Genomic DNA, 26,530 nt, shown 5'->3' on the forward strand with positions numbered 1-26,530 from the left:
TAGCGTGCTGCGAGAGTAAACAAGGGAGCGAGGAGCACAATAGAGCGCGATCAAGGGTGTGGTACTCCGGGCCGTCGTACGATGGGTGCTGTCCGAACGCCGATGGGGATGATTTGGCGTGTTGCGGCGCGAGCGCGGGGTGCTGTCCCGCGGACGGCGGTCGAAGGCACTCGTGTTGTCCAGATCTTCCGGTCGTACCGGCGGTCGCGCAAGGGCAGGACGAATACGAGTACGAAGACGCAGTCGATGATGGTGAGGAGCGCGAAGAGTGGGGACGATCGACGTACGACTCACAAGGTTTAGACGGCGAGGGCGAGTCGTGGACCAAGGGCGGTCGCGCCGGTCTGGAGGAATACTCTGACGTAGAGGACACATCAGTGGATGAGAATAGCTCGTCCACGATGTACTTACAACTAGCGGCGTGCGTGTGTGTGGTGGTGTGGGCCTCGGCGTTAGCCGCGGGGACGTTTTACGCACCGACGGATGGGCGCCGGGACGACGCACAAGAACACTTGCGGTTGATTTAGAATTTTTAGCTTGTCAGAATAGTGAATTAAGGCGTGATGAATTACATTTCTCCTAACGAGTGCAAAATGTGATTTTTAAGCGGTTTGAGCGACGGCGACTTCCACAGCCGCGCGGCTCGCGACGAGGTTTCTGTCGCCGTAGACGTCGTCGATGCGAGAGGTTTGCGGCCAGAACTTGTGAGAGCGAGTCCATTCAACCGGGAACGCACCGAGATCGCGCGGGTACGGGCGGTTCCACTCCTTCGCGGTGACGACCTCCGCGGTGTGCGGGGCGTTCTTGAGAACGTTGTTCTCGCGGTCCACCTTACCGTCCTCAATGTCGCGGATTTCACCACGAATCGCGATGAGAGCGTCGCAGAATCGATCGAGCTCCGCCTTGGACTCGGACTCGGTCGGCTCAATCATCAACGTACCGGCGACCGGCCAAGACATCGTCGGCGAGTGGAAACCGTAATCCATCAAGCGCTTCGCGATGTCCGCGACTTCGACGCCGGTGGCATCCTTGATCGGGCGCATGTCGAGGATGAACTCGTGCGCGCACGTGTCGTTCTTGCCGCTGAAGAGCACCGGGTAGTAATCCTCCAAGCGCTTGGACATGTAGTTGGCGTTCAAGATGGCGCGCTTAGACGCGTTCGCCAAACCTTCGGAACCCATCATAGCGATGTAAGAGAAGGAAATCGGTAAAATGAGCGCGGATCCGTACGGGGCAGCCGCGACGACACCGAAGGGCTTGTCCCCGCCGACGGCGACGGCACCATCCTTCATGGACGGGTGATCCGGCATGAAGGGCGCCAAGTGCGCCTTGACACCGATCGGGCCCATACCCGGGCCACCACCACCGTGCGGAATGCAGAAAGTCTTGTGCAAGTTCAAGTGGCACACATCCGCACCAATGAAACCCGGAGAAGTCAAACCGACTTGGGCGTTCATGTTGGCGCCGTCCATGTACACTTGACCGCCGTGTTGGTGAATGACTTCGCAAATTTCCTTGATGTCTTCCTCGTAGACACCGTGCGTCGACGGGTACGTAACCATGAGAGCCGCCAAGTTCGCGGAGTGCTTTTCGGCCGCAGCCTTGAGCTCGGCGACGTTGATGTTACCCTTGGCGTCGGTGCCAATGACGACGATCTTCATGCCGCACATCGCGGCGGACGCCGGGTTGGTACCGTGCGCGGAAACCGGGATGATGCACACGTCACGGTGGTGGTCACCGCGAGATTGGTGGTAGGCACGGATACCCATCAAACCAGCGTACTCACCAGACGCACCAGAGTTCGGCTGGAGGGACATGGCGTCGAAGCCGGTGATCTCGCAGAGTTGCTTTTCGAGACCGCGGAACATCTCTTGGTAACCAAGCGTTTGATCTTTCGGCGCGAACGGGTGAATGTTCGCAAGCTCCGGCCACGTGATCGGAATCATTTCAGTCGTTGCGTTGAGCTTCATCGTGCAAGAGCCGAGAGCGATCATGGAGTGAACCAAGGAGAGATCCTTCTCTTCCAAGCGCTTGAGGTAGCGCACCATCTCGTGTTCACTGTGGTACTGGTTGAACACCGGGTGGGTCATGAATTCAGACTTACGCGCCATCGGCATGGTCGTGTTCACAGACGGCGCAACTTGCGCGACGGTGGGCGCGGCAGCGCCACCAGCGAACACCTTGAAGAGAGCGTCGACGTCGGCGATTTCTGTGGTTTCGTCAAACGCCAAAGAGACGTGGTCGGCGTCCATCTTGCGAATGTTGATGCCAGCGGACGCGCACGCCTTGACGATGGCATCCGCGCCACTCGGGCACTTCAGCGTGACGGTGTCGAAGAACTCCGGGGTGGTGTTCTTGAAGCCAAGCTTTTCGGCACCGGCGGCGAAGACGGCGGCAAAGTCGTGCGAGCGCTTGGCGATTTGCTTCAAGCCCTCCGGACCGTGGTAAACACCGTACATGGCAGCTATGTTGGCCAACAACGCTTGCGCGGTGCAAATGTTCGAAGTCGCCTTGTCACGACGGATGTGTTGCTCGCGCGTTTGCATCGCCATGCGAAGCGCCGGCTTGCCTTCGGCGTCGATGGACTCGCCGATGATGCGGCCCGGCATCAAACGCTTGCAGTCGTGCGTCGTCGCCAAGAAGGCAGCGTGCGGACCACCGTAGCCCATGGGCACGCCGAATCGCTGAGATGAACCGATGACGATGTCAGCACCCCATTCACCCGGAGGTTGTAACATGGTGAGCGACAACAAGTCGGCGGCGGCGACGACGCGAATGCCGTTGGCTTGCGCCTGGGACACGATGGGCTTGTAGTCGATGATCGAACCATCCGTGGCCGGGTATTGCACGAGAACGCCGCAGACATCCTTCGCGGTGTAATCGAAAGAGTTCTCATCGCCCACGACGGCTTCGAGACCCAAACCTTCGGCGCGCGTCTGCACCACCGCGATGGTTTGCGGGTGGCACTTGTTCGACACGTAGAACTTCGGCTTCTTACCGCGGTTCAACGCAGAGCACATCGTCATCGCCTCCGCCGCAGCCGTGCCTTCGTCCAACAACGACGAGTTAGACAGCGGCATGCCGGTCAAGTCGGTAATCATCGTTTGAAAGTTCAACAACGATTCCAGGCGTCCTTGCGACGCCTCCGCCTGGTACGGCGTGTACTGCGTGTACCACCCCGGATTTTCCAAAATGTTACGCAAAATCACCGTCGGCACGTGCGTGCCGTGATACCCGGTCCCGATGTAGTTCTTAAAAACCTTATTCTTGCTCGCCATGTTCTTCATCATCGTCAAGAATTCGCTCTCCGTGAGCGGCTGCGTGTACTCGCCCATGTCCATCGTCTTCTTCAGGCGAATATTTTCCGGCACCGTCGCGTCGATCAGCGCGTCGATGTCCTTGAACCCGATCACCGCGCACATCTCCGCCACTTCTTGCGTCGTTCCGGAGTTATGTCGTCGCTCGAACGTGTCCAGCGGCTTCAGCGCTTCGGTCGAGACCGCCCGCGCGCCGGATGCGATGAGCGACGTCATCCCCCCTCTCGCGCGCGCCGTCGTCGCGGCGACGCCCGCGCTGCGTCGCGCGATCGCCGCGCGCGCGCCGTGGGCGTACGCGCGACCGTTCGCGAGCGCTCGAGCGCCCGCGGGCGCGCCGATCGCGCTCGTGACGGACGGCGACGCGGCGACGGGCGCCGATCCCCCCTGGAGGCGCGCGATGCGCGTCAACGCATCGCTCGCGCGACGACGAAACATCGCGCGCGGGCGGTCTTGAGCGCGCGAGAGCGCGGGCGAAGCGGTCGGCGCGTGCGAGGCGCTCGAGCGTGCGTCGCGGCGACGGGCGCGCGCGAATGCCGCGCGACGCGCGTCGCGACGAGTGGATAATCTTTTTCCAGGGGTGACTCGAGGGGTGACTCGCGACGGTTCGTGACTCAAGAAAGCGATCCGATCCCCGACGGTTGGCGACCGGGTCTGGACGCGTTTTGGCGCTGCTCCGCGTTTCGGCGCCGTTCTAATCAAAAGAGGCTAAAGCGCGTCACGCGACGTCGATCGGAACGCCGTCGAGCTTGGCTTGTAAGATGCGATCGACGAGAGATGGATTGGCGCGACCGCCGCTGGCCTTGAGACACGCGCCGACGAAGAAACCCTTGAGCTTGGTTTTGCCGGCGCGATACTGCTCGAGCTGCCCGGCGTTGGCTTCGAGGACGCCGTCAACCAAGGCTTCGATCTCGCGCGGGTCGGAAACTTGGGACAAGCCGCGGTCGGCGACGAGTTTTTTCGCGCTTCCGCCTTTTTCTAAGAGCTCGGGGAGGAGATCTTTGCCGATTTTACCGCTGATTTCTCCGGCGTCGATCATGGCGCAAAACTCGCCGAGCGCCTCGGGCGAGAGCGGGAGCTGGGAAACATTTTCCATCTTTGAGTTCTTCAGGTGGGCCATGATGTCTCCCGTGAGCCAGTTGGCGACTTGTTTCGCCGATGGTTTCGCGCTCGAGCTCAGCGCGGCGTCGAAATACGTCACGAGCTCTTTGTCCTCGACGAGCACTTGCACGTCGGCGGGCGGCAAGCCGAGCGCGGCGTATCGCGCGCGAACCATCGACGGCAGCTCGGGCATGGACGCCACGACGTTCGAGATGAACTCTTCCGATAGCCTCAGCTTGGGGATGTCCGGTTCTGGGAAGTAGCGATAATCCGCCAAGCCTTCCTTCTTGCGCATGGCGACGGTTTTCTGCGCGGCCTCGTCCCACGTGCGCGTCTCTTGCACGATTTCATCGCCTCGCCCTGATCGAATGAGCTCCTCTTGGCGCGCGATCTCGTAGTCGATCGCGCGCGCCATCGCGTTGAACGAGTTCATGTTCTTCACCTCGACTTTGGTGCCGAATCGCTCGCGACCCACCGGTCGGATGCTCACGTTGACGTCGTTTCGCATTGACCCTCGGGACATGTCCCCGTCGCACGCATCCAAAAACCGCACTATTCGTCGCAATTCCGAACCGTACGCCGCGACCTCGCGTCCTGTGCGCAAATCGGGCTCGGTGACGATCTCCAGCAGCGCCACGCCCGCTCGATTAAAGTCGGCGTACGAGTACTTTTTCCCATCCTCGCCCTTCGCGTGCGTCAATTTTCCCGCATCTTCCTCCAAGTGCGCGCGCGTGATCCCCACCCGCTTCACCTCTCCGCCGTCTTCCACTGGTAAAACCACGTCGATGGATCCGTCGTAACACAGCGGCTCGTCAAACTGCGAAATCTGATACCCTTTCGGCAAATCCGGGTAAAAGTACTGCTTACGATCGAACTTGCTCGTCCTTCGTATCTTCGCCCCGAGCGCGGTCCCGATCGCGATCCCCTTCTTCACCACCGCCGAGTTCAGCACCGGAAGCGTCCCCGGATGTCCCATGCACGTCGGACACACCCTCGTGTTCGGTTCCGCGCCGTACTCGTACGCGCACCGACAAAACGCCTTCGTCCTCGAGTTCAGCTGCACGTGCGTCTCGATCCCGATCACCGCCTCGAACCTCGTCTCCGGCGTGATCTCGATGTCCGCCTTTCCCTCGTCGTTCTCCACGCGCACGCTCGCCGCGCGCGCGCGTCGCGCGCCCTCGCGTCGCGCGCCCTCGCGCGTCCCCGTCCCCGGGCGTCGTCCTCGTCGTCGCGTCGTCGACGCGCTCGCCGCGCGCGATCGCGCCGCGCGCGACGCGACCGGGGACGCGACCGTCATCGACGTCGTTCCGCGCGCGCGCGCCGCCGTCGCGTCGCGCGCGTCGAGCTCTCGCGTCGCGCGCGCGCGCAAACCCTCTCGTCACTTTCTCGGCACTTTTGTATGGGCAAACAGTGAGACGGCAATGTCCCGGAGCCAATGCGTCGCGCGCGATGGCGCGGCGCCGCACACGCCGTCGCGCGATGGCGACGACGGCGCCGATGGCGCGCGCGATCCGCGGCGTCGCGCCGCGCGCGCGCGCGACGCGCGCGGCGTCGGCGACGCGCGCGACGACGACGACGACGCGACGCGGCGGCGCGCGAGCGGTGCGTTTGAACGCGCGAGACGCTTCGAGGACGCGCGCGTCGACGACGCGCGCGGACGCGCGCGAGGGAGGAGGGAAAAAGACGCGCGAACGATCGACGCGCTCGAACGCGGACGCCGAGGACGGCGCGCGCGGACGCGGCGGCGCGGAAACGGCGATCGCGGACGACGCGCGAGGCGTTTGAACGCGCGGGACGGGACGCGTCGACGAAAAAGAGATCGCGGAGACTGACGACGCGCGGAATCGAACAGGTGCGGACGGTGGTGCGCGCCGCGGCGGGCGAAGACGTGTTCTCGCGAGGAAACTTCCGACCGGGAGCGACGTCGGGGGTGTTTAACGAGATGGCGAACTCGAGGTTCGGCGCGCGCGACGACGAGCACGAAGATCAAGGCGGTGAGGCGGTGCTGCGCCGTCGGTTGAAGGTGTTTTCGGGAACGGCGCACACGTCGCTGAGTGAGGAGATTGCGAATTATTTAGGGATAGAGCTCGGGAAGTCGACGATTAAGCGTTTCGCCGACGGGGAGATTTACGTTCAAATAAAAGAGTCGATTCGCGGTTGCGACGTCTTCATCGTCCAGCCCACGTGTCCGCCGACGAACGACAGCTTGATGGAGTTGTTGGTGATGATTGATGCGTGCAGACGCGCGTCTTGCCGATCGATCACGACTGTGATTCCGTACTTTGGTTACGCGCGCGCCGACCGAAGGACGTCTGGACGCGAATCCATCGCCGCTAAGCTCGTCGCCAACTTGCTCACCGAGGCGGGCGCGACGCGATGCGTGTTGATGGATATTCACTCGTTGCAAACGATCGGGTACTACGACATTCCCGTCGATCACATTTACGGCGAGTCGGTCATCTTGGACTATCTCACGTCGAAGGACTTTCATCCAGACGACATCGTCATCGTCTCTCCGGATGTCGGTGGCGTCCCGCGCGCTCGCGCGTTCGCGAAAAAGCTCAACGATGCGCCGTTGGCCATCATCGATAAGCGACGCACCGGTCATAACAAGGCACAAGTGATGAACTTGATTGGCGAAGTCGATGGCAAAATCGCCGTGCTCCTCGACGACATGATTGACACCGGAGGTACCTTGCTCGCGGGCGCCGAGCTGTTGCGCGAACGTGGCGCGCGTGAGGTCTACGCGTGCGCGACGCACGCGGTGTTTTCCCCACCCGCTGTTGATCGACTTTCCAACAGTGCGTTCACCGAAGTCATCGTCACGAATTCCATTCCGCACACGCCGGAGCGCGATTTCCCGCAGCTCACGGTTTTGAGCGTCGGTAACCTTCTGGGAGAGACGATCTGGCGAGTACACAACGACTTTCGCGTTGGGAACTCTACCCTAAGCTAGGCGGCGGGAGCTCGTCTGTTTTCTCCCGGGAAAACAGACTCTGAACATCGTACGTCGACGTCCCTCTTGTTCAACACGACGCGCGCCGCGAGGACGTGGCCGTTTTGACCTTTGTTGACAAAAGTAAACATAGCATCAGCCGAGTACAGTTTTGTTTTGTAACGCAAATTGTTCTACTCAAAGTCTGCGGACCAAGGATTTATGGAAAGTCGTCCTCGAACGACGTCTAATCGCGACGCCTTGATTTTTGTATGTAACGCACAAAGAAGACTTTTGTCCACCCGCGGCGCGACTTCACGCGGCGACGCGCGGGAATGCCTCGCGTTCCCGACGCCGTGTCCTACGTCGGGCGAAACGTCAGCGACTGCGGGTACTGCGCGTCGCCCGACGCGTCCGTGAGCGACGGCGCCGTCGCGCACGGGCTGTCGACGAAGAGGTACGGCGAATTGATTGACGACGGCTGGAGACGCAGCGGAACGTGGATTTACAAGCCCGCGATCGACGTCTCGTGCTGCGCGCAGCACACGATTCGCGTCAGCGTGGACGCGTTCAGGCCGTCCAAAAAGCAGCGGCAGGTGCTGCGCAGATTGGACGCGTATCTGCGGCGCGAGAGAGATGAGGGAAGCGACGGCGGCGACGAGGACGGCGCGCGAGCGGCGCGAAAGTTGGAGATAACGACGGCGCGTTCGACGTTCGTGCGCGAGGAATTTGAATTGTGGAAAAGGTATCAAGCCGCCGTGCACGGAGACGAGGCGTCGGAACTCAAGGAAGCGAGTTTTAGAAGATTTTTAGTGGACTCGCCATTCGTCGAGGACGAGACGCCGAACGAGACGTCTGCGCCGAGCATCGGACTCGGCGCGTTTCATCAGCAGTACAGGATCGATGGGAAGCTCGTCGCCGTGGGTGTGGTCGACATTTTGCCGAAAGGTTTGAGTTCGAAGTACTTTTTCTGGGACCCCGAGTACGCGAAGTTGAGTCTGGGCAAAGTCAGCGCGCTGAAAGAAATTGAGTTCGTCGCGGACGAGCGACGTCGACGGCCAGAGGCGACGCGAGAGTTTGAGTTCTACTACATGGGGTATTACATTCACGATTGTCAAAAGATGAAATATAAAGCGGACTACGCGCCGAGCGAGCTGCGGTGCTCGACGACGAATCGATGGGTTCCCGTCGACGACGCCGACGTTCAGAAGAAGCTCGACGCTCGCGAACACTGTCGGCTGAGCGACGAAGCAGCCTTGCCGCGCGAGTGTTGCGAACCATTGAAGTCCATGGTAGGTCTAGCGCTTCGCGGCCAGCTCGTGAGCGTTACCACGTTGGGTGATTTGCCCGGTTTACTCGAAAGCATCGGCGTGAACTTGGGCTCCAGCCGCGGCGTGCGTCGATTCGCGGACGAGCAAGCCGAGTGGTGCGAGCGGAGCGGGCGAGCGGGGATGACCATCATGAATTTAGTCGACATTGAACGGAATTTACTCGCTTACGAAGATAGCGACGAAGTAGACGAGCATTCGGATGATGAACTAGCAGGTATAGCATAGCTTAGATGAAAGAATGAACCGCTTGATTTTACAACAAAGCTCGCCGCCCATTACTGTTAGACATTTTCGCTGTTGTCTCGCGCCGTCACCGTCGCCGTTCGTTTCGCCGCCGGGAGCGTGAACGGTATTTTCGCGGGAAACGATGTGTTCGCCATCGCCACCGGTTGTTTCGTCGTCATGGCGACCGCGATTGCGGACTCGCGTTCTTCTTCGAGTCTTTCGAATTCGCCCACGCAGTGAATCTGTTTCAACTCCTCGCGATTGTTTCGCTCGCGCAAGATGCTCATACCGTTGAAAATAACCAAAAGAGCTGTTCCAACGTCTACCGCGATCGCTTGCCACAAGCCCGTGTAGCCGAGGATGGAGAGAACGAGGACCACGAGCTTGGTAGTGACGGAGAAGATGACGTTTTGTCGAATCTTGCGCACACACTCGCGACCGAGCACGATGGTGTCCACCAGTAAACTCAGATCGTTTGTCATCAACGCCACGTCGGCGGTTTCCATCGCCGCAGCCGTACCGGCGACGCCCATAGCGACGCCAACGTCCGCCGCAGTCAACGCTGGAGCGTCGTTGATTCCGTCGCCCACCATCGCCACCGTGCCTCGGCCGAAGAGCTTCAAGGCGATTTTGGACGACTTATTCTCTAACGCCTCGATCGCTTCGCCGATGATACGGAGTTTGTCTTGCGGTTTGAGTGAAGCACGTACGTGCGTTGGATTGACGCCTACTCGCGCTCGCAAGTACTCGGCCGACCCAGGATTGTCTCCAGTGATCATCTCCACCTCTGCGCCTATTTTTCTCAAGTCATCCACCGCTTTCGCCGCCGTAGGGCGAACGACGTCATCACATCGAATGATGCCCGCGAGACGACCGTCGACCCCGACCCATACCACGGTACCTCCTTCGCTTTCCCACGTATTCGCCATGTTCGTCAGCTCGACATCGTTCGCGTCCCACGCGTTCTCCAACGCGAGCTCGCCGTTGCCGACTTCGACGCGCCTGCCGTCGACGATAGCTTTCGCGCCTTGCCCGTCGATAGTTTCAAAGTCTTCTACGACACATTGTTCCGAAGCTACGCGGACTGCCGCACCGGCGCCACGCAAGACAGCGTGCGCGAGCGGATGTGACGAACGCGATTCCAGGGCGCAAAGCCATCGAAGGAGGGCGCCGACGCCGAGCGCCGGACGTTGGTTCTCGTCGCCGTTTCTCGCCGGACGCACCAAACGCACCGCAGTGAGCGTGAAAGAACCGCGCGTGAGCGTGCCCGTTTTATCCATGAACACGCGCTCGATGCGGCCGAGTCTTTCGAGGTGCGCAGAGCCCTTGACCAAGACGCCGCGTTGCGCGCACACCGTGAGTGCGCTCACGGCAACGACGGGAGTGCTCAATACGAGCGCACATGGACACGCGATGACAAGTAAGACGCACGCCAAATACGCCGGCTCGTTCCCTTTGACCCCAGAACTGTACTGTACGATCATGACGAGCGCGGCGGCGATGATGACGACCGGCGTGTAGACCCTCGCGAATCTCTCAATGGCGAGCTCGCTCGAGCTCCGCGACGCTTGCGCTTCTTCGATGAGACGGACGAGCCGCGAGACTGCTGAATCCGCGGCGACGCACGAGACACGAATCTCTAAGATCCCACCTTGATTCAGTGTGCCGCCGTACACGACGTCACCGACACGTTTAGGCACGGGCATGGACTCGCCCGTGAGCGCGCTTTCGTCAATCGCGCTCGCGCCGGCGACGATTTCGCCGTCGAGTGGCACCTTCTCTCCAGGCTTGACGAGGACGACTTCACGCACTTTAACCTCTTCCACCGCCACGAGTGCCGTATCGCCTCGACGCCGCGCCGTTTCCGGTCGAAGCGCCAGCACTGCGCCTATCGCGCGCGACGTTTTCGCCATAGCGCGCGCCTCGAGCCATTCTGAGAGCGCAAAGAGCGCCACCACCGCGGCGGCTTCGCCGAAATCTTGAAGCGCACAAGCGCCGACGATGGCGATCCCCATCAGCGTGTTAATATCGACGATACCATTTCGTAAGCTCCCGAACGCTTTCAGGGCGATTTCGGGAATACCAACCGCAACGGACGCCAGAGCGACGTAGCGTAAATGTCGCGCGTCTCCGCCCAAGTAGTGAAACAGCGACACGACGAAGAAGAAGCACGCCAACGTGATTCGAAACGGTGGCCTCGCGAACGCATCGCTCGATTGCGCGTCATCGCGAGCTGAGGTACCGTCGCTCGGACCTTTCGTATCGCTCACGTGCGCCTGCAAACGCACCGCGTTCAAAGCGTCCACGATGGTCTCCGCGCTCACCGCCGACGCCGCGTGCTCGACGAGCACCGTCTTCGTGGGCACGACGACTTTGACGTCTCGCACGCCCTCCATCTTATCTAAAACCCTATGAATCAGCGGTACCTCACTCGGACAGCATATTCCGTTCACGAGCAAGCGCGTGTGCGTGCTCTGTTCCGTCCCGCCCTTTGATTCCAGCGCCCATCTCGCGACGACGGCGTCGGAATCGTCCGCGTCGTTCGCGCCCTCCCGCGTCGACGGAAACGGCTTGTAATCCCCCCCATCCACCCCACCGCGTCGATGTCGCAACACCTTCACCCACCCGTGATCTTCCACGTGCGTCTTCGTCTTTAACGCGCACCCGTCGCCGCAACAGTCCGCGTTTGAAAAATGCACCAACCGCTCGCCCACGAGAAAATCGACGTGGTCGTCGTGCGGCACCGTCTCGCACTTCCTCGCCACCAACCGCGCCCGCGCCTCTTCCACGTCCGGCGGGCACCCGATCGCGCCGAACAGCTCCACCATCCTCTCGCGTTCCTCGCGCGCCGCGCCCTCCGCCTTCGCCCCGCGTCCCGTCGTCGTCGTCGTCGTCGTCGCGCTCGTCGCCCGCGCCGCCGCCCACGACCCATCCTCTCGCGCCACCACGAGCGCGCCCTCGATCAGGAACGCATCGAGAGGCGCGCTTCCGTCGCTCGCGCCGCTCGCCGCGCCGCCGTCGACGCGCTCGACGCTCGTCGCGCAAATCTTCGTCGGGTCCAGGCACAAGCCTTGCTCCGCGCACGGCGTCGTCTCGCCGCACCACGCGCATCGCGCGTCGCGAAACGCCGCGGCGACGCGCGCGGGCATCGACGCGCGCCGCGTCGCGACGCCGCGCGAGCTGGACGCGCGAGCGCGACGGCGAGCGCGACGCGAACTGCGGTCGTCACTCATCGACGCGCCGCGGCATGGCGCCGGCGCGCGACGCGGCGACGGCGTCGACGAGCGCGGCCGACGGCGCGTTCGTCGCGTTTCTGTGCGCGCTCGCGCCGCGCGAGCTGGACGCGCTGTACGCGTCGTCGCCGTGGAGCGCGCTCGCGGTGCTGCGCGCGTGCGATTCGATCGCGAAACAAATCATCCTGCGCCTGGCGTACGTCGACGACGGCGCGGACGCGCGCGAGTGCGCGAAGTGGTGCGGCGACGGCGCGAGCGATGCGCGCGCGCTGGAGCGCGCGATGGCGCGGTTGGCGCGGTTGAGGGTGACGACGGCGCTGGGCGAGGGCGAAGACGCGCGCGTCGTCGCGAACGAGGCGTTCGCGAATAATCTGCGACGCGCGCTCGAGCGAGGATTCGTGAATTTGGACGATGGCGACGGGGCAGACGCGCGGGAGGACGCGGGCGTGGCGGCCAAGGTGCCGGATCGAGCGACGCTGAACGCGTACGCGAAGGCGAAGTGGGAAGACTTGCTGCTCACGCTCACGGGGGCGTCGAACGCGTTCTCGAGGCCGGGGGCCAAGGTGAAGGGACGATTGGACGCGCAGGCGCTGTTTCGAGCCGCGGGGCTGACGACGGCGACGACGGCGGCGCTGAAGAAGGGCGGACAGAAGCGGTTGAAGAACGCGGGCGTCACCGCGGAGGGATTCGCGTTTTTGTTGCAGACGGCGCAAGAGCAAATATGGGTGCTGTTGACGCAGTACATACGCGATTCGCAGAAGACGTCGGCGACGAGCGCGATCAGTTTCTTGCTCAGGCTGACGTTTCAGGAACCGGGGCGCGCGTACGCGATGACGGGGGTGCTGAGCGACACGGAGCAAGACGTCGTGCTCGATTTGACGCATCTCGGGTTGCTGTACACGTTTGAGGTGAAGAAAAAGTTCTACTACGTCCCCACGCTCCTCGCCAGTGGCTTGTCCGGCGGATTCACCGGGGATGACGGCGATACCAAGGCGGCGGCGGCGGCGGCGGAAGGACACATCATAGTCGAGACGAATTATCGCGTGTACGCGTACACGTCCAGCGCCGTGGAGATGGAGATTTTGCGGCTGTTCACGCGCGCGGATTATCGCTTGCCCAACTTGTACGTCGGTATGTTGACGCGCGAGAGCGTGCAAAACGCACTTCGCGCGGGTGTGGACGCAGAACAGATCGTGGGGTACATTCGCGCGCACGCGCACAAGCAAGTTCGCCGAAAAAAGCCGAGTGTACCGAGCACGGTGTGCGACCAAATTCGTCTTTGGGCGCGCGACATGGAACGCATGGAAGCAGAGGAATGCGTGCTGTACTGCGATTTCCCGCAGGCCGGTACTTTTTACGGCGCCGTCGTGAGCGAGGCGGAAAAACGAGGCGCGCTGTTGTGGCGAGACGACGCGTCGAGGCGGTTGACTGTCCGCGCGTCGGCGCACGACGAGATGAAAGCCGTCGTCGGCGCGCTGAAGCAAAAGTTAGACGCGGTGTAAAATCAATGAATAGTTTAGCAGCATATTATTCCATCACGTCACGGCGGGATCGCGATGCGCGCTTGTAACGGAAGGTGGTCGCTCGGAAATCCAAACGTCGGCAATCCGACGTCGCTCGGGATTTCGCTCTCGTCCGGTAGCTTGGCCACGCTCACCACTTTGCTTCCTCGATGGGCCGAGTAGAGGATGTAATCGATCGTGTGTTTGACTTCTCCGGTCTTGAACAACCCGGTGCGCGTCTTCCACGTCGAAAATCTGTTTGAGTTTTTATCGCCGAGGGCCGCGCTCATGTCCTCGTACGCGTTGCGCATGCCGCGTCCGCGCAAGTGCACCACGCACGCCTCGTTGGGCGTCGCGTTCAAATCTCCGGCGATGATGATTTGGACTTTATCCACGTCCGCGCACAAACTCGTGGCGAACGCGTTCAAGTGTCGGCACAACTCTTTCGTTTGCTCCAGTCGAGTGATGATGCCGTCGACGGTTTTCGCCGACTCGAGATGGGTGGTGACGACGACGATTTCTTGGAGATCCTCTCCCGAGAACACGGGCTTGGCGTTGCCGCGAATGAGCGTACCGATCGCGTTGCGGATTCCAGACTCGCTTCGAGGATCCTTCTTCAACCGAAACCTCGCCATTAACGTCTTCCCGGCGTTGAGCGCCGGGTCGTCCTTGCGCGCGCGCGGCGTCCCCGGCGCGTGCGACGACAACAGCTCGAGTTTGTCAGTTTTGTAAAAGATGCACACGCCATCGCACGGCGCGCCGAATTTACGACAAGGCGACCACTGATCTTCCTTGTACAACCCCGCGTACCCGAGTTTCTTCAGCTCGGGCTCGAAGAAATCGTAGTAGTGATCGCACTCTTGCATGCAAATGACGTCCGGCGCCGTCGTCGAATCATTCGACGTGATCGCTCGAAGCAAATCCTTCGACCGTTTCGTCCAATTCAAATCATACATTTCCTCGTTCGCCTCGGCGTCGTCCTCGCCGTAGTACGCGCTCGCGAACGCGTCGTTCAGCGCCAACGCGTCGGCGAGCGCGTTGTACTGGCACACCTGAATCGTCCTCGCGCCCGACGTCGACGTCGTCATCGACGCGTCGTCCCGGTTCGGGTCGTACACGTACCTCGACGCGTCGTCGTCCGTTTCGCTCGACGCCTCGCGCGCGCGCCGTCGCGCGTCGTCGTCGTCGTCACCGGTCTTTTCGTCGTCACCGGTCGTCGCGGGCGCGTCGACGCGCGTCGCGCGCGCGTCGTCGGCGTCGTCGCGCGCGCCGTTCGCGGCGGCGCCGTTCGCGGTCTCGGCGAACATCGCGCGCGTCGACGCGAACTCGCGATCGGCGCGACGCGCGGCGCGGTGTGGCGCGCGCACGGATCGGCGATTCGGCGATTCGACGCGCGCGAACGATGGGCGACAGGCGCGGGCAAAAAGAGCGCGACACGACAAAAAGAAACGAGGTCCTACCTGGATTCGAACCAGAGTCGCTGGATTACTGCGTGCGCAATCCGAGGGCGAGAGCGCGCCGTTCGACCGGCGCTCGCGTATGGACACTTTGCGTGTGAATTCAAAGTCCAGAGTGATAACCAACTACACTATAAGACCGTGACGGAAACTGATGGGCTTCACGTCGCCTTAACTACTCCACATGCCAAACGATGTCGCCGTCGCCCCCGTAAAGTTGGCGGCGCCAAAGTTATGGGTTTTCCGCGCGCCGCGCGGGCGGCCGCGCTCACAGCGCGAGGTCCGCGAGCGCCTCCGCGACGGCGCCGTCGCTCGAGACCTCGCACGACGCGCGCTGGATCTCGGACAGGAGAATCATGTTGATCGTGCGCTGCGGCGCGGTGGCCTCGGAACCGTCGTCCGCGATCGCGGCGTCGAGCGAGGCGTACTCGCGCGCGTCGGAGACGACGATGTTCCTCTGCTTGTCGACGCACCGAAGGGTGCCGACGAAGCAGCGCCCGTCGCGCGTGGTGGTGCGTATCGTCGCTCCGATGTAGTTTTCACGAAACGAGGACGAAGACGGGGACGAGGACGCCGGTGGAATCATCACCGAGCGTCAAAGTGAGGCGAACGCGGCGGTCGATTTACACGCGAGCTAATAATTTTCCAAAGGGCGCCGACGCCGCGCGCGTCACCGCACGTCGCGGTAACACCAGTCGTACAGTTTACGCAATTTCTCCGGACCGACGCCAAAGTTCCAGCTGCACGCGATCAAGACGTGTATGCACGTCGCCTTGAAGTTGCCGAGTTGCTCTATACGTCGGCCCGAGGTGGTGACGACGCGGTCCAAGAGCTTCACTCGTCCGCGGTACCGCCCGCGACCTTTGACGTGCATGCGCACGCATAAATCCGCGTCTTCCATGATGGACAGCGAACCGTCGAAGCCGCCGACGGCGTTAAAATCGTCGAGGCGACAAAACATGGCTTGGTCGCCGAACAGGATGCGAAAGCCTCGAAGGTAGCCAAAAGGGCGACTAATCACAGCGCAATACGTCGTCTTGACGACGTTGTGATACGACATCGCCCAAAACGTGCGCGACTTGGTCTCTATGAGCGACACGAACCCGCCCACGACGGTCTTTTGATCGCGAAGCTGTCGACGAATGACGTCCACGACGTCCGCCGGCGGCGTCGTATCCGCGTGCAAAAACAATACGTAATCCCCAGTCGCGATTCGCGCGCCCGCGTTCATCTGATTCCCTCGTCCCTTTGCTCCCGAAACCACGATCGCGCCGTGCGCGGCGGCGATCGCCGCCGTGTCATCCACCGAGTCGCCGACGCTGACTATAACCTCCGCCGCCTCGGGCTCGAGCGCGCGTCGCAGTTGCTTCAACAACCGCCCGATCGCCTTGCTTTCGTTCCGAGCCGGGACCACGATCGAGACGCGTTTTTGCTCCCACGCGTCGTCATCGGGCGCGTCGTGCGCCGGTCGATCGTTCCACGCGATGACCTCGTGCGTCGTCCAGTTGAGCGCCACCGCCCCCGCGAACAACCTCATCCACGCGTTAAACTTCCTCGACGCCCCGTCGTGGTCGGGATCGTCGTCGTCGTCGCGCCAACGCCGCGCGCCGTCGTCGTCGTTCCCACCGAACCCACCGAGCCCGCCGCCGTCGAGCGCGGCGGCGGCGACGCGCGAAGCCTCGCGACGGCGCGAGGCCCGAGGCGCGGCGCGCGCGCTCGCGCGTCGTCCACCGCGCCGCCGCGCCGCCGCGTCCAACCGCGCGCGCGACGTCGACGTCGACGTCGATGTAGACGTCGACGCGAAAGCCGCGGACATCGCGACGCGCGTCGCGCGACCGAATGTGCGGCGGACGCGCTTCGCGTCGAGTCGTCCCGTCGTCACGCCGACGTCGCCTCGACACCGCGCGCGCGCGCCTCGTCATCGTCGTCCTCGACGCGCGCGCGCGCGTCCTCGTCCGCGCGCGCGTCAACCGCGCGCCGCCGCTCTCTCGACCCGCCGTCCCGTCGCTCGACGTACTCGCAATACTCTGCGTAAAAGGCGTCCTCGCGCGGCGCGCGCGTCGTCGTCGCCTCTCGCGCCTCGCCCCAATCCCGCTCGACGCCCGGCATCCCTCGACGATCCCACACCTTTCGCCCGCGTTCCAGCGCCCGCGTGTGCTCGCGCACGCGCTCCAGCGCCGCCATCTGCGCGGCGTCGTCGCGATCGCACTTCGCCTCGAACGCGCGCAGCGCGTCTCGCAGCGCGTCGCGCCCGTCGTCGACCCGCGCTTCGCCGTACACCGCCGCGCCGCGACTCGCGCCCGTGTCCGCGCGCGCGCGCACGTTTCGTCGCGCGACGCCCGCGCGCGTCGCGCCCTTCGCGTCGTCGTCGTCGCGCGTCGCCATCTCGCGTCGTCGTCGCGCGTCTCGGCGAGCGTTTTTTTTTCCGTTTTCACCGTCGCGACGACGTCGCGTCCGACGCGTCGCGACGCGCGGTCGCGACGACGACGGACGTCGACGACGACGCGACGACGACGACGCGAGGGGCGACGCCTCGACGCGCGCGCGTCGATTCGCGAAAGAGCGAACGCGCGTTCGCACCGCGCGCGACGGCGACCGCGCGCGACGCCTCGAGGCGCGACCGCGCGGTCGCCCTCGCGACGCGCGCGCGCGACTTACGGGTTTTTCGCGCCGTCGCGCGTCGCGCGTCGCGCGTCATTCGTCACTCGTCGGCGCGCGTCGACGCGCGTCGGGCTTCGTCGACGCCCGTCGCGTCGATCGATCGTACATTGAAGCGCGCGGCATGCTCGCGCGCGTCGCGGTGCGCGCGCCCGCGCGCGACGCGCGACGCGACGCGACGAGGACGAGGACGAGGACGACGAAGCGTTCGAAGATGACGATGACGACGACGACGACGACGACGACGCGCGCGATGGCGCGCGCGATGACGACGACGACGACGCGCGCGACGCGCGGGACGGTCGTCGTCGTCGGTGGGCGCGCGCGCGCGCGCGAGGGACGCGAGGGCGCGCGCTCGGGACGGACGCGAAGGGAGGCGCGAGGGCGCGAGGACGAGGACGAGACGGGCGAGGACGAGGCGCGAGGCGCGAGCGCGGAGGGATCGAGCGAAACGACGACGGGAGGCTCGGAAACGTCGACGTCCGAGACGGCGGCGACGGCGACGGGACGCGAGGGGGGGAAAGCGTCGTGGATAAGGGCGAAGGCGAAGGCGTTCGCGGACGGTTTACCCTTCGCGGCGAATAAAAAGAAGTGGGACGCGCTCTTCGCCGACGCCGACGCGAGTCCGCTGGACGCGGCGAAGCAGGACGTGTTGATGCGAGAGCTGTTGGCGTACGATAGGAACGATGATTTGATGAAGCGGTTCGAGACGAGACGGTACGCGAGCGGGCCGGTGTCGGTGCTCGCGTACGTCACGGCGCTCGTGCGGACGAATAGATTGGAACACTTCGTCGCGGGCGGCGATGCGGGATTCGGGAAGCCGTTGCCGAGCTTCGACGAGTCCACGGCGTATCGCAAGCTTCCGGATTTGTTGGGCGATCTCTCCGAACGCTCGAAAGGCGCGGACGCGCTCGTGCCTTTGGAGACGGGGAAGAGCGCGCAGGCGCCGTTGCACGTCGCCTTTGTCGGTGGTGTCGGTGGATTGGCGCCGCCGCAAAGCGCGGGGCGGCGATTGTTGAATGCGTTTTTAGGTTTCATGCTCTTCATCGCGAGTTTAAGCTTCTTGAGCACGCTGGCGTTGCGTCACATCGCGGTTCGCGTCATCGAGAGCGGGCCGAGTCACAGTTCGAGTCACTCGTTGCCGGCGCCGCGAGACGAATCGGGCTCGTCTGCGTCTTCGAGCTTGGGGCCGGGTTCGAACGGTGGTGGACCGAACTTTGACCCGAAGCAGTTCAACAAAGACACGATGCCGGAGAAGAGTTTGAAGACGTTCGACGACGTCAAAGGGTGCGACGAGGCCAAGGACGAGCTCGCGGAAATCGTCGAGTATTTGAGAAATCCGGAAAAGTTTACGCGACTCGGTGGCAAGTTGCCGAAGGGCGTCTTACTCACGGGTCCACCGGGAACGGGTAAGACCTTGCTCGCGCGCGCGGTCGCGGGCGAGGCGGACGTGCCATTCTTTTATCGAAGCGGGAGCGAGTTCGAAGAAATGTTCGTGGGCGTGGGGTCCAAGCGCGTTCGCCAGCTCTTCGCCGCGGCGAAGAAGAAGACGCCGTGCATCGTCTTCATCGACGAAATCGATTCCATCGGTACGTCGCGCAAGTCCATCGAGAACCAGCACCGAAAGACGCTGAACCAGTTGTTGACGGAGATGGATGGGTTCGAGCAAAACGACGGCATCATCGTCCTGGCGGCGACGAACATCCCGGAGTCGCTCGACCCCGCGCTCACGCGTCCGGGGCGATTCGATCGCATGGTGCACGTGCCTAATCCCGATATCGGTGGCCGCCGCGAGATCCTCGAGCATTACTTGGACGACAAGCCGACGACGAGCGACGTGGACGTCGACAAAATCGCGCGCGGCACCGCCGGATTTAGCGGCGCCGAGTTGTTCAACCTGGTGAACATGGCGGCGGTGCAAGCGGCGATGGCAGACGCGCCGGCGATCACCGCCGCGGATCTTGATTGGGCGCGCGATCGCGTGTTGATGGGTGCCGAGCGCAAATCCGCGGTATTGAGCGAAGAAAACCGAAAGTTGACGGCGTACCACGAAGCCGGACACGCGCTCGTGGCGTTGAAATCCGACGCGGCGCTTCCGATTCATAAAGCCACCATCATGCCTCGAGGGTCGGCGCTGGGGATGGTGATGCAACTTCCCGACAAGGACGAGACAAGCGTGAATCGCAAGCAACTCATGGCGCGTTTGGACGTGTGCATGGGCGGTCGCTTGGCCGAGGAGCTCATCTTTGGCTCGGACGAAGTCACCACGGGGGCGAGCGGGGATCTGCAGCAAGCCACACGTTTGGCGTTTTACATGATTAGCGACGTCGGCATGAACACCAACTTAGGTCCGGTGCATCTTTCGAGCATTCGCGGTGGAAACGCCGGACGCGGTGCTTCTGGGTCCACGGAGTCCGCCGTCGACGGCGAAGTCATCAAGCTCTTGAAGGATTCGCAAACGCGCGTGCAAAAGCTGTTAAAATCCAACCTGAGCGATTTGCACACCATCGCCAAGGCGTTGATGGAGAAGGAAACGCTCACGGGGAACGAAATCCGCGCGCTCATCGGGATGCCTCCGGCGAAAGAACCGGTGGCCGTCGTATCGCGCGCCAAGCCCAAGGCGCCGAAGCCCAAGGCGCCCGAGGCCAAGGCGGAAAAACCGAGCGAAGACGCGGCGGAGGAGGACGAAACGACGATCATCGTCATTCAGCTCAAGGACGAGGACGATTCGCCCAAGTAGTTTACGCCCGAGGACGAGGAGCGACGAGGAGCGACGATGTACGACGGACACACTATGACTAGCTATCTTTCACATTACGAATACAGTACCAACACGACGTTTCCTTCACGACGACCGCAGCCTGGCCAACTCGCACGCGATGTCCGCGCCGATTTTAGCGTTGTTCATCACCAACGCGATGTTCGCCTTCAAACTCGCCCCGCCCGTGAGCTCGGCGACGCGTTTCAGGACGTACGGCGTGACGTCGCGGCCCGCGACGCCTCGTTCTTCGGTTTCGCGCAACGCGCGCGCCGTCGCGCTCTCGATGCTCGCCCCCAGCGCCTCGTGCTCGAGCGGTATCGGCACCGCGAAAACGCTTCCGCTGTTTAGATTCAGCCGCAGTCCCGCGTCGATGACCTTCGCCGCCTCCAGAGGCGTGTCCACGCGCGCCGGCGCCTCGCATCCGCTCGATCTCGTGAAAAAAGCTGGAAATTCGTCGACGCCGTACGCGCACACCGTCACCCCGTTCGTCTCCAGCACCTCCAGCGTCCTCGGAATGTCCAGAATCGACTTCGCCCCCGCGCACACCACCGCCACCGGCGTTCTTCCGAGCTCCATCAGATCCGCGCTCACGTCCATCGTGTCCTGCCCCCCCACGTGCACGCCACCGATCCCTCCCGTGACGAACACGTCCACGCCCGCCGCGCGCGCCAGCACCATCGTCCCGCTCACCGTCGTCGCCGCCGTCTTTCCCGTCCCGCACGCCGCGCTCAGGTCTCGTCTCGACGCCTTCGCGCACGCCGTCCCCATGCGCGCCACGCGCTCGAGTTCACCGTCCGTCGCGCCGACGACGCAGACGCCGTCCACGATCGCCACCGTCGCCGGCGTCGCGCCTCGCGCGCGCACCGCGCGCTCGACCGCGCGCGCCGTTTCGAGATTTTCTGGATGCGGCATCCCGTGCGCGACGATGGTGCTCTCGAGCGCGACGACGGCGCCGCCGCGCGCCAGCGTCGCGCGCACCTCGTCCGAGACGCGCACGGCGACGTCGGCGCGCGCCGTCGGCGCGACGTGCGTCGAGAGACGCGCGATGCGTCGCCGCGGGGCGTCGGCATCGCCGACGCGCGGCATCGCGACGCGAAGTGTCGCCGCACTCCGACCCGCAGCGCGCGCCGATCGCGCGACGCGACGCGACGCGATGCCCGCGGTGACGCTGTACGCGCGCCAGCGCTCGATCGGGGACGCGCCGACGCACGACGGCGTGGAGAGCGCGCACGTCGCGGCGCTGCTGCTGACGTCGAGCGTCGAACATCGCGTCGAGCGGTGCGCGACGGCGGCGAGCTCGCCCTCGGGCGCGCTGCCGTGCGTGGAGATCGATGGTGACGTCGACGGGGACGCCTCGGGGGCGGGACCGGCGCCGCGGAGCGCGCGAGAGGCGGCGCACAGATGCGCGACGGCGACGCGGACGCGGACGCGAGACTGCGACGGCGACGCGAGCGCGGATGAACGCGCGATGATCGCGGGATTGCACGCGCTGGCGCGAGAAAATTTGAGACTGGCGAGCGAATACTTTGCGTACGTCGACGCGGTGGGATACGAGGCGCGAAAGGAGGAATTGGCGAAGACGCTGCCGTGGCCGCTGAGCGCGTGGACGGCGCGAAGCGCGGCGAAGGAGGCGAAGCGAGAGCTCGATAGGGCGGGCGTGGACGGCGAACGGGCGTGCGCGATGGCGGTGGAGGCGTATGGGGCGTTGAATAATCGATTGGTGAACTCGAACGCGAGGCACGGAGATGGGTATTGGTTGTGCGGGGCGAAACCGAGGAGCTGCGACGCGGCGGCGTACGCGCAGTTGAGTTATCACGCGCGGTCGCCCTCGTGCGGGCCGCTGCGAGCGGAGATGAAGCGGTATCCGCGGTTGATACAGTACGTGAACGATGTCACGGAACGATTGGTGGAGATGGAGAAGACGCTGGTGCAGAACGCGGACGACGTCGAGCCCTCGCGAGGAACGGCGCCGACGGTGGATCCGAGCGCGTGGGGCGACAGGTACGACTCGAATCACGCCGAGCGTCGAACGGGATGGAAACCGCGCACGACCAAGGCGAAGAAAATGAGCGAGAAAGATAAGGATATGCGCAGGAAGGCGTGGTACTCGGTCGGTTTCGCCGCGGCGTCGGTGATTTCGTACATGTTTCTCGGCGGCTTCATTCAACTCGATTTCGACGACGAAGACGACGAAGACGAAGATCACGCGGCGGACGACGTCGACGACGACGAATGAGTGCGTTCGCTACAAACTAAAAGATATATGCAATACAAAACGCTAATCGTGCCTTCAACGATGCATACAGCAGCCAAAGAGGGCGCCGGAGAGGCGCTCAAAAAACGTCGCCGGCGGTTTTTTCGCGTTCGCCAGACGCGCCGCCTTTTTCCGATACACCGCGGTGTTCTTGTAGTCCATCCTCTGGCGCACCTTGCGCTGATCGTCCTCGTGCGAGAACGATATCGCCCTTTGGAATTCCTTGGCGAGAGCATCCACCGACGACGACGCGTTTTCCTTCTTCGCCGCCGCCGCCGCCTCGGCGGCTTCGCGTCGCAGTCTATCCTTCTTATCCTTCTTCGCCTTGAGTGCGGCCTCGTAATCTTTCCGCGCCTTGTCGTATTTCTCCACAACTTTCTGCGGCACCACGGCGGAGCCGATGTGATGGGCGCCTTGTCGCTTCTTCGTAGCTTCGTCGTCCAAGTCCTCGTCGTCCCAAATCTTTGGGGTTTCCCCTCCCAACGCGTTTAATAAACCGTTCACGCCCACGTTCACGGAGCTCCCATCTTGCGTGCTTCGCTCGTCCGCGAAATCCGGATCCACGCTCTCCGTGCTCGCGAGCATCGACCCTCCGCGCGGCCCTCGACTCGAGTGCCTCGAGCTCGCGCGCGACCCCCGTCGACTCGACCGCGCGCTCGAGCTCGAGTACCCAGCCTCGCTCCTCGCCTGATCGATCTTCTCCCGCAATTTCTCCAGCTCCGCCCGCGTGATCTCGATCGCCTCGTTCTCGGCTTCGTATTCGCTGTGTCGCGACGCCGACCGTCCCGCGTACACCGCGCCGAGCGCGTCGCGTCGGTTCAATCGCTTCGTCGACCGTCCCCGTCGACCGTCGTCGCTCGCGTCGCCCTCGTCCTCGCTCAACCACGCGTGCGCGTCGCCCGAGTCATCGTTCGCGCGCGCGCGCGCGTCGAACGACGCGAGACGTCCCGCCGCGGCGCGCGACATTCCGGAGGGTGTTACGAGTGCGAACGCGCGCGCGTCGCGCGCGCGTCGCGCGCGCGTCGCGAGCGCGTCGCGCGTCGAGCGTCGCGGTCGGCGCGCGTTCGAGCGTCGGGACGAACCGGCGCGGCGTCGCGGCGCGCGGCGTCGTGACGCGCGGGCGGGCGGTCGTGAATGTCGAGGGGCGCGCGTCGACGCGCGCGCGCTCGAGTCCCCTCGCTCGAGTCCTGAACCGTCGATGGAGCGTTTTTTGAGCGTTTTTCGTCGGGAACGACGACGACGCGGGACCGAGGCGCGACAGAGCGACGCGCGACGCGACGCGCGAGGCGTCGAACGACATGGCGAAGATCACCGAAGTCGACGACGGGCGCGATGGGGACGCGACGCTGGGAAAGGCGCGCACGAGGCACGAAGAGATGAAGGAATTGCAAGCGCTGGCGGATGAAATCACCGAGGACGCGCGCGATGGTTCGGGGGACGACGAGGACGAGGACGACGACGGCGAGAGCGAGAGCGAGGAGGAAATCGTGAACGGGGAGTTCGTCACCGGACCGACGGTGTGGGAAGCCGCGGCGGACGAAGAAATTCCGGAAAACCATTGGGAGTATCACATGCGCAAGAATATGAACGACGGGCGCGGCGACTCGGTGGCTCGAAACTTGGCGTACGTACCTGTGTGTAACTGCATGCCGGTGTGCGCGGGGGAGGAGTGCAGAAATCCTTATTTCATGTGGACGAAGAAGAAGTGAACGACGTTATTGCTGTATGAAATGAAATAAATACATTTACAACACTCGAGCGCTCGACGCTAAAAATTCGTCGGCGTCGCCTCGACGGGGTCGCCGCGATCGTTTCTTCGCATGATCTCGCGCGCCAGACGCACTTGTCGACCGAGCACGAGAACAGACACGCGCCCTTCGCCCAACGCGCCGCGCGCGGTGCGCCCGACTCGTCGAACGTACTCGCTCGGGTCGCGCGGGAAATCAAACAAGATGACGTGCTTGACTCGCGAAGCGTCCAAACCTCGAGACGCGCGGTCCGTGCACACGAGAATGTGCGGCATCTTCGACGGCGACGTGATGAACTCTTTCAGGTTTCTCTGCTGCTGCTCGCGCGACAGCGCGGCGTGGTACGGTAGTATCTTGTACTTGTCGCCGTCGCGATCGGCGCGCGTGAGCATGTTTTCGAGCTTTCTGCACGTCTCGATTTTGTTGCAAAACAGCAACGCCCGGTCGGCTTTGTCGACCTCGAGCAAATCGAGCAAGGCTTTGAACTTGCGATAAAATCCCGATTGGTCATCGAAGACGTCACCACCGCTACAATCGATGAGACGCTCGAGCATACCAGCCGAAGGACGATGAAGACCCGGGCCTTGCACGACGCGAATATCGCGCTCGAAAAACTTTTTCAGTTGCTTCAACACTTCGTCCGGGATCGTGGCGGTGACGAGCACGAACTGCGTGTCTGATTTCACCGCGTTTCGAATCGGCGCGACTTGTTCGGCGAACTCAAAGCTTTCACCGAGCAAGACGTCGCACTCGTCCAAAACCACCGCGTCGACGTCGTCCGTGAACATTTTGCCTTCCTCGATGAGCCTCGCCACGCGCCCGGGAGTGCCGACGACGATGTCTACGCCGTCTACGAGAGCTTCAATTTGCGTTCGCGACTTACTGACGTTGTTTGCCAGGAGCGAGCGCGAGCGAAGGCCGCCGAAAGAGAGTTGCTTTACGACGTCTCGCACTTGCGTCGCGAGCTCGCTCGTCGGCGTCAAAACCAAAAGCCGCGGCTTTTTCGATTTGCTTCGCCCTTGCTCGACTTCGATCTTTTGCACGCGCTGCAGCAGCGGCAACAAGTACGCCAACGTCTTTCCACTTCCCGCTTGATCGGCCAACAAAACGTGGCCGTCGTAGCGCGGCGCGGACGCGCCCGCGACGTCGCCGCTGAGCACGCGGTACGATTGCGCTTGAATGTGCGACGGACGATCTATTTTGAAACTCTCCTTCAACGCCGCGCGCACCTCGTCGCTCGCGCCGAGCTGGTTGAACCGCGCGCCGGAAAAGAACGAGTACTCGTCCAAATCATCCGGCTCGCGCGTGTACACCATGGGTTCGAAGTCGTCCTCGACGTACTTGCTCAAGAGTTCGGGGAGGTACTGTTTTCTCTCCTCGCCCCATCGACGTCCGTCCTCGAGTTCGTCCTCCAGCCCTCGCAACAACCAATCGTCATCGTCGTCATCGAACGCGCGATCGTCTTCGTCCATCACGTCGTCACCTCCCTCGTACTCGCTCCTCGCGTCGTAATACCGATCCCGCCGCTCGTACGCGTCGTCGCCATCGCCTCGAAACCCTCGCGCGCCGCCCTCGCGTCCGCGCGCGCCGTCGTCACCGACCGCTCCGCGTCCAAATCGTCCCCGCCCGCGTTCGCCGTCCCGCTCGGCGCCGTCGAACCGTCCTCGTCCTCGTCCTCGTCCTCGTCCTCGTCCTCGTCCTCCCTCGCGCGCGCCGCCGCGACCGCCGCGACCCCGCCGTCCTCCCTCGCGCGCGCGTCCACCGCCGTCCGCCTCGAACCTCGACCCGAACCGCGCGTCGTCTCTTTCTCTCCGCGCGAATCCGTCGTCTCTTTCTCTCCGCGCTCGCCGCGCGTCGTCGCCGTCGTCGCCGTCGTCGCCGCGCCTCGCGTCCGCGTCGCCCGGCCGCGAGCCGTCGCCGCGCTCGATGATTCGAAACCCGCCTCGCCGCTCGGCGTCGCGCTCGCGCGCGTCGCGCTGGTGCGCGCGCTCGTCGGCGTCGTCGCGCCGAT

At 63.4% G+C, this 26,530-nt stretch overlaps 13 protein-coding genes across 13 annotated transcripts; 4 read left to right on the plus strand and 9 right to left on the minus strand.

Moving 5' to 3' along the window:
* Positions 1 to 285: 285 nt before the first annotated feature.
* OSTLU_26284 (predicted protein) lies at positions 286 to 3,533 on the minus strand (the record flags this gene model as incomplete). Its single annotated transcript, XM_001420169.1, has 1 exon — positions 286 to 3,533. The coding sequence occupies one exon, from the start codon at positions 3,531 to 3,533 to the stop codon at positions 603 to 605; it is 2,931 nt and encodes a 976-aa protein (XP_001420206.1). The 3' UTR covers positions 286 to 602.
* A 499-nt stretch (positions 3,534 to 4,032) lies between these two features.
* On the minus strand, positions 4,033 to 9,085 carry OSTLU_17170 (predicted protein; the record flags this gene model as incomplete). The annotated part of the gene is made up of 2 exons (XM_001420170.1): positions 4,033 to 5,514; positions 9,068 to 9,085. The coding sequence occupies 2 exons, from the start codon at positions 9,083 to 9,085 to the stop codon at positions 4,033 to 4,035; spliced, it is 1,500 nt and encodes a 499-aa protein (XP_001420207.1).
* Positions 9,086 to 9,163: 78 nt separating this feature from the next.
* On the minus strand, positions 9,164 to 11,014 carry OSTLU_1206 (P-ATPase family transporter: zinc/lead/cadmium/mercury ion; the record flags this gene model as incomplete). The annotated part of the gene is made up of 1 exon (XM_001420171.1): positions 9,164 to 11,014. A coding segment is annotated over one exon (1,851 nt), but the record flags the coding sequence as incomplete, so codon positions are not given.
* A 1,139-nt stretch (positions 11,015 to 12,153) lies between these two features.
* OSTLU_37913 (predicted protein) lies at positions 12,154 to 13,641 on the plus strand (the record flags this gene model as incomplete). Its single annotated transcript, XM_001419997.1, has 1 exon — positions 12,154 to 13,641. One exon carries the CDS (start codon positions 12,154 to 12,156, stop codon positions 13,639 to 13,641), a length of 1,488 nt encoding a protein of 495 aa, XP_001420034.1.
* Positions 13,642 to 13,679: 38 nt separating this feature from the next.
* On the minus strand, positions 13,680 to 14,729 carry OSTLU_26290 (predicted protein; the record flags this gene model as incomplete). Its single annotated transcript, XM_001420172.1, has 1 exon — positions 13,680 to 14,729. The coding sequence occupies one exon, from the start codon at positions 14,727 to 14,729 to the stop codon at positions 13,680 to 13,682; it is 1,050 nt and encodes a 349-aa protein (XP_001420209.1).
* A 637-nt stretch (positions 14,730 to 15,366) lies between these two features.
* Positions 15,367 to 15,684, minus strand: OSTLU_26291 (predicted protein; the record flags this gene model as incomplete). The annotated part of the gene is made up of 1 exon (XM_001420173.1): positions 15,367 to 15,684. One exon carries the CDS (start codon positions 15,682 to 15,684, stop codon positions 15,367 to 15,369), a length of 318 nt encoding a protein of 105 aa, XP_001420210.1.
* A 61-nt stretch (positions 15,685 to 15,745) lies between these two features.
* On the minus strand, positions 15,746 to 16,936 carry OSTLU_26292 (predicted protein). The gene has a single exon (XM_001420174.1). The coding sequence runs from the start codon at positions 16,633 to 16,635 to the stop codon at positions 15,769 to 15,771; it is 867 nt and encodes a 288-aa protein (XP_001420211.1). The 5' UTR covers positions 16,636 to 16,936; the 3' UTR covers positions 15,746 to 15,768.
* A 1,085-nt stretch (positions 16,937 to 18,021) lies between these two features.
* OSTLU_38163 (predicted protein) lies at positions 18,022 to 20,496 on the plus strand (the record flags this gene model as incomplete). Its single annotated transcript, XM_001419998.1, has 2 exons — positions 18,022 to 18,838; positions 18,911 to 20,496. 2 exons carry the CDS (start codon positions 18,022 to 18,024, stop codon positions 20,494 to 20,496), a joined length of 2,403 nt encoding a protein of 800 aa, XP_001420035.1.
* Positions 20,497 to 20,601: 105 nt separating this feature from the next.
* On the minus strand, positions 20,602 to 21,603 carry OSTLU_26294 (predicted protein; the record flags this gene model as incomplete). The annotated part of the gene is made up of 1 exon (XM_001420175.1): positions 20,602 to 21,603. The coding sequence occupies one exon, from the start codon at positions 21,601 to 21,603 to the stop codon at positions 20,602 to 20,604; it is 1,002 nt and encodes a 333-aa protein (XP_001420212.1).
* Positions 21,604 to 21,626: 23 nt separating this feature from the next.
* OSTLU_26295 (predicted protein) lies at positions 21,627 to 22,766 on the plus strand. Its single transcript, XM_001419999.1, has one exon. The coding sequence runs from the start codon at positions 21,671 to 21,673 to the stop codon at positions 22,751 to 22,753; it is 1,083 nt and encodes a 360-aa protein (XP_001420036.1). The 5' UTR covers positions 21,627 to 21,670; the 3' UTR covers positions 22,754 to 22,766.
* On the minus strand, positions 22,765 to 23,737 carry OSTLU_26296 (predicted protein; the record flags this gene model as incomplete). Its single annotated transcript, XM_001420176.1, has 1 exon — positions 22,765 to 23,737. One exon carries the CDS (start codon positions 23,735 to 23,737, stop codon positions 22,808 to 22,810), a length of 930 nt encoding a protein of 309 aa, XP_001420213.1. The 3' UTR covers positions 22,765 to 22,807.
* Positions 23,738 to 24,069: 332 nt separating this feature from the next.
* On the plus strand, positions 24,070 to 24,480 carry OSTLU_26297 (predicted protein; the record flags this gene model as incomplete). Its single annotated transcript, XM_001420000.1, has 1 exon — positions 24,070 to 24,480. One exon carries the CDS (start codon positions 24,070 to 24,072, stop codon positions 24,478 to 24,480), a length of 411 nt encoding a protein of 136 aa, XP_001420037.1.
* A 59-nt stretch (positions 24,481 to 24,539) lies between these two features.
* Positions 24,540 to 25,835, minus strand: OSTLU_38071 (predicted protein; the record flags this gene model as incomplete). The annotated part of the gene is made up of 1 exon (XM_001420177.1): positions 24,540 to 25,835. The coding sequence occupies one exon, from the start codon at positions 25,833 to 25,835 to the stop codon at positions 24,540 to 24,542; it is 1,296 nt and encodes a 431-aa protein (XP_001420214.1).
* Between the last annotated feature and the right edge of the window lie 695 nt (positions 25,836 to 26,530).

Source organism: Ostreococcus lucimarinus, chromosome 10 (assembly GCF_000092065.1).
Source record: "Ostreococcus lucimarinus CCE9901 chromosome 10, complete sequence".
In the NCBI taxonomy this organism is placed as follows: Eukaryota; Viridiplantae; Chlorophyta; class Mamiellophyceae; order Mamiellales; family Bathycoccaceae; genus Ostreococcus; species Ostreococcus sp. 'lucimarinus'.

What these genes read in the sequence shown, in the direction of transcription:
- OSTLU_26292 (XM_001420174.1), bottom strand. Translation starts at nt 16,635, where the DNA reads ATGAGGTTGTTCGCGGGGGCGGTGGCGCTCAACTGGACGACGCACGAG.
- OSTLU_26295 (XM_001419999.1), top strand. Translation starts at nt 21,671, where the DNA reads ATGCCCGCGGTGACGCTGTACGCGCGCCAGCGCTCGATCGGGGACGCG.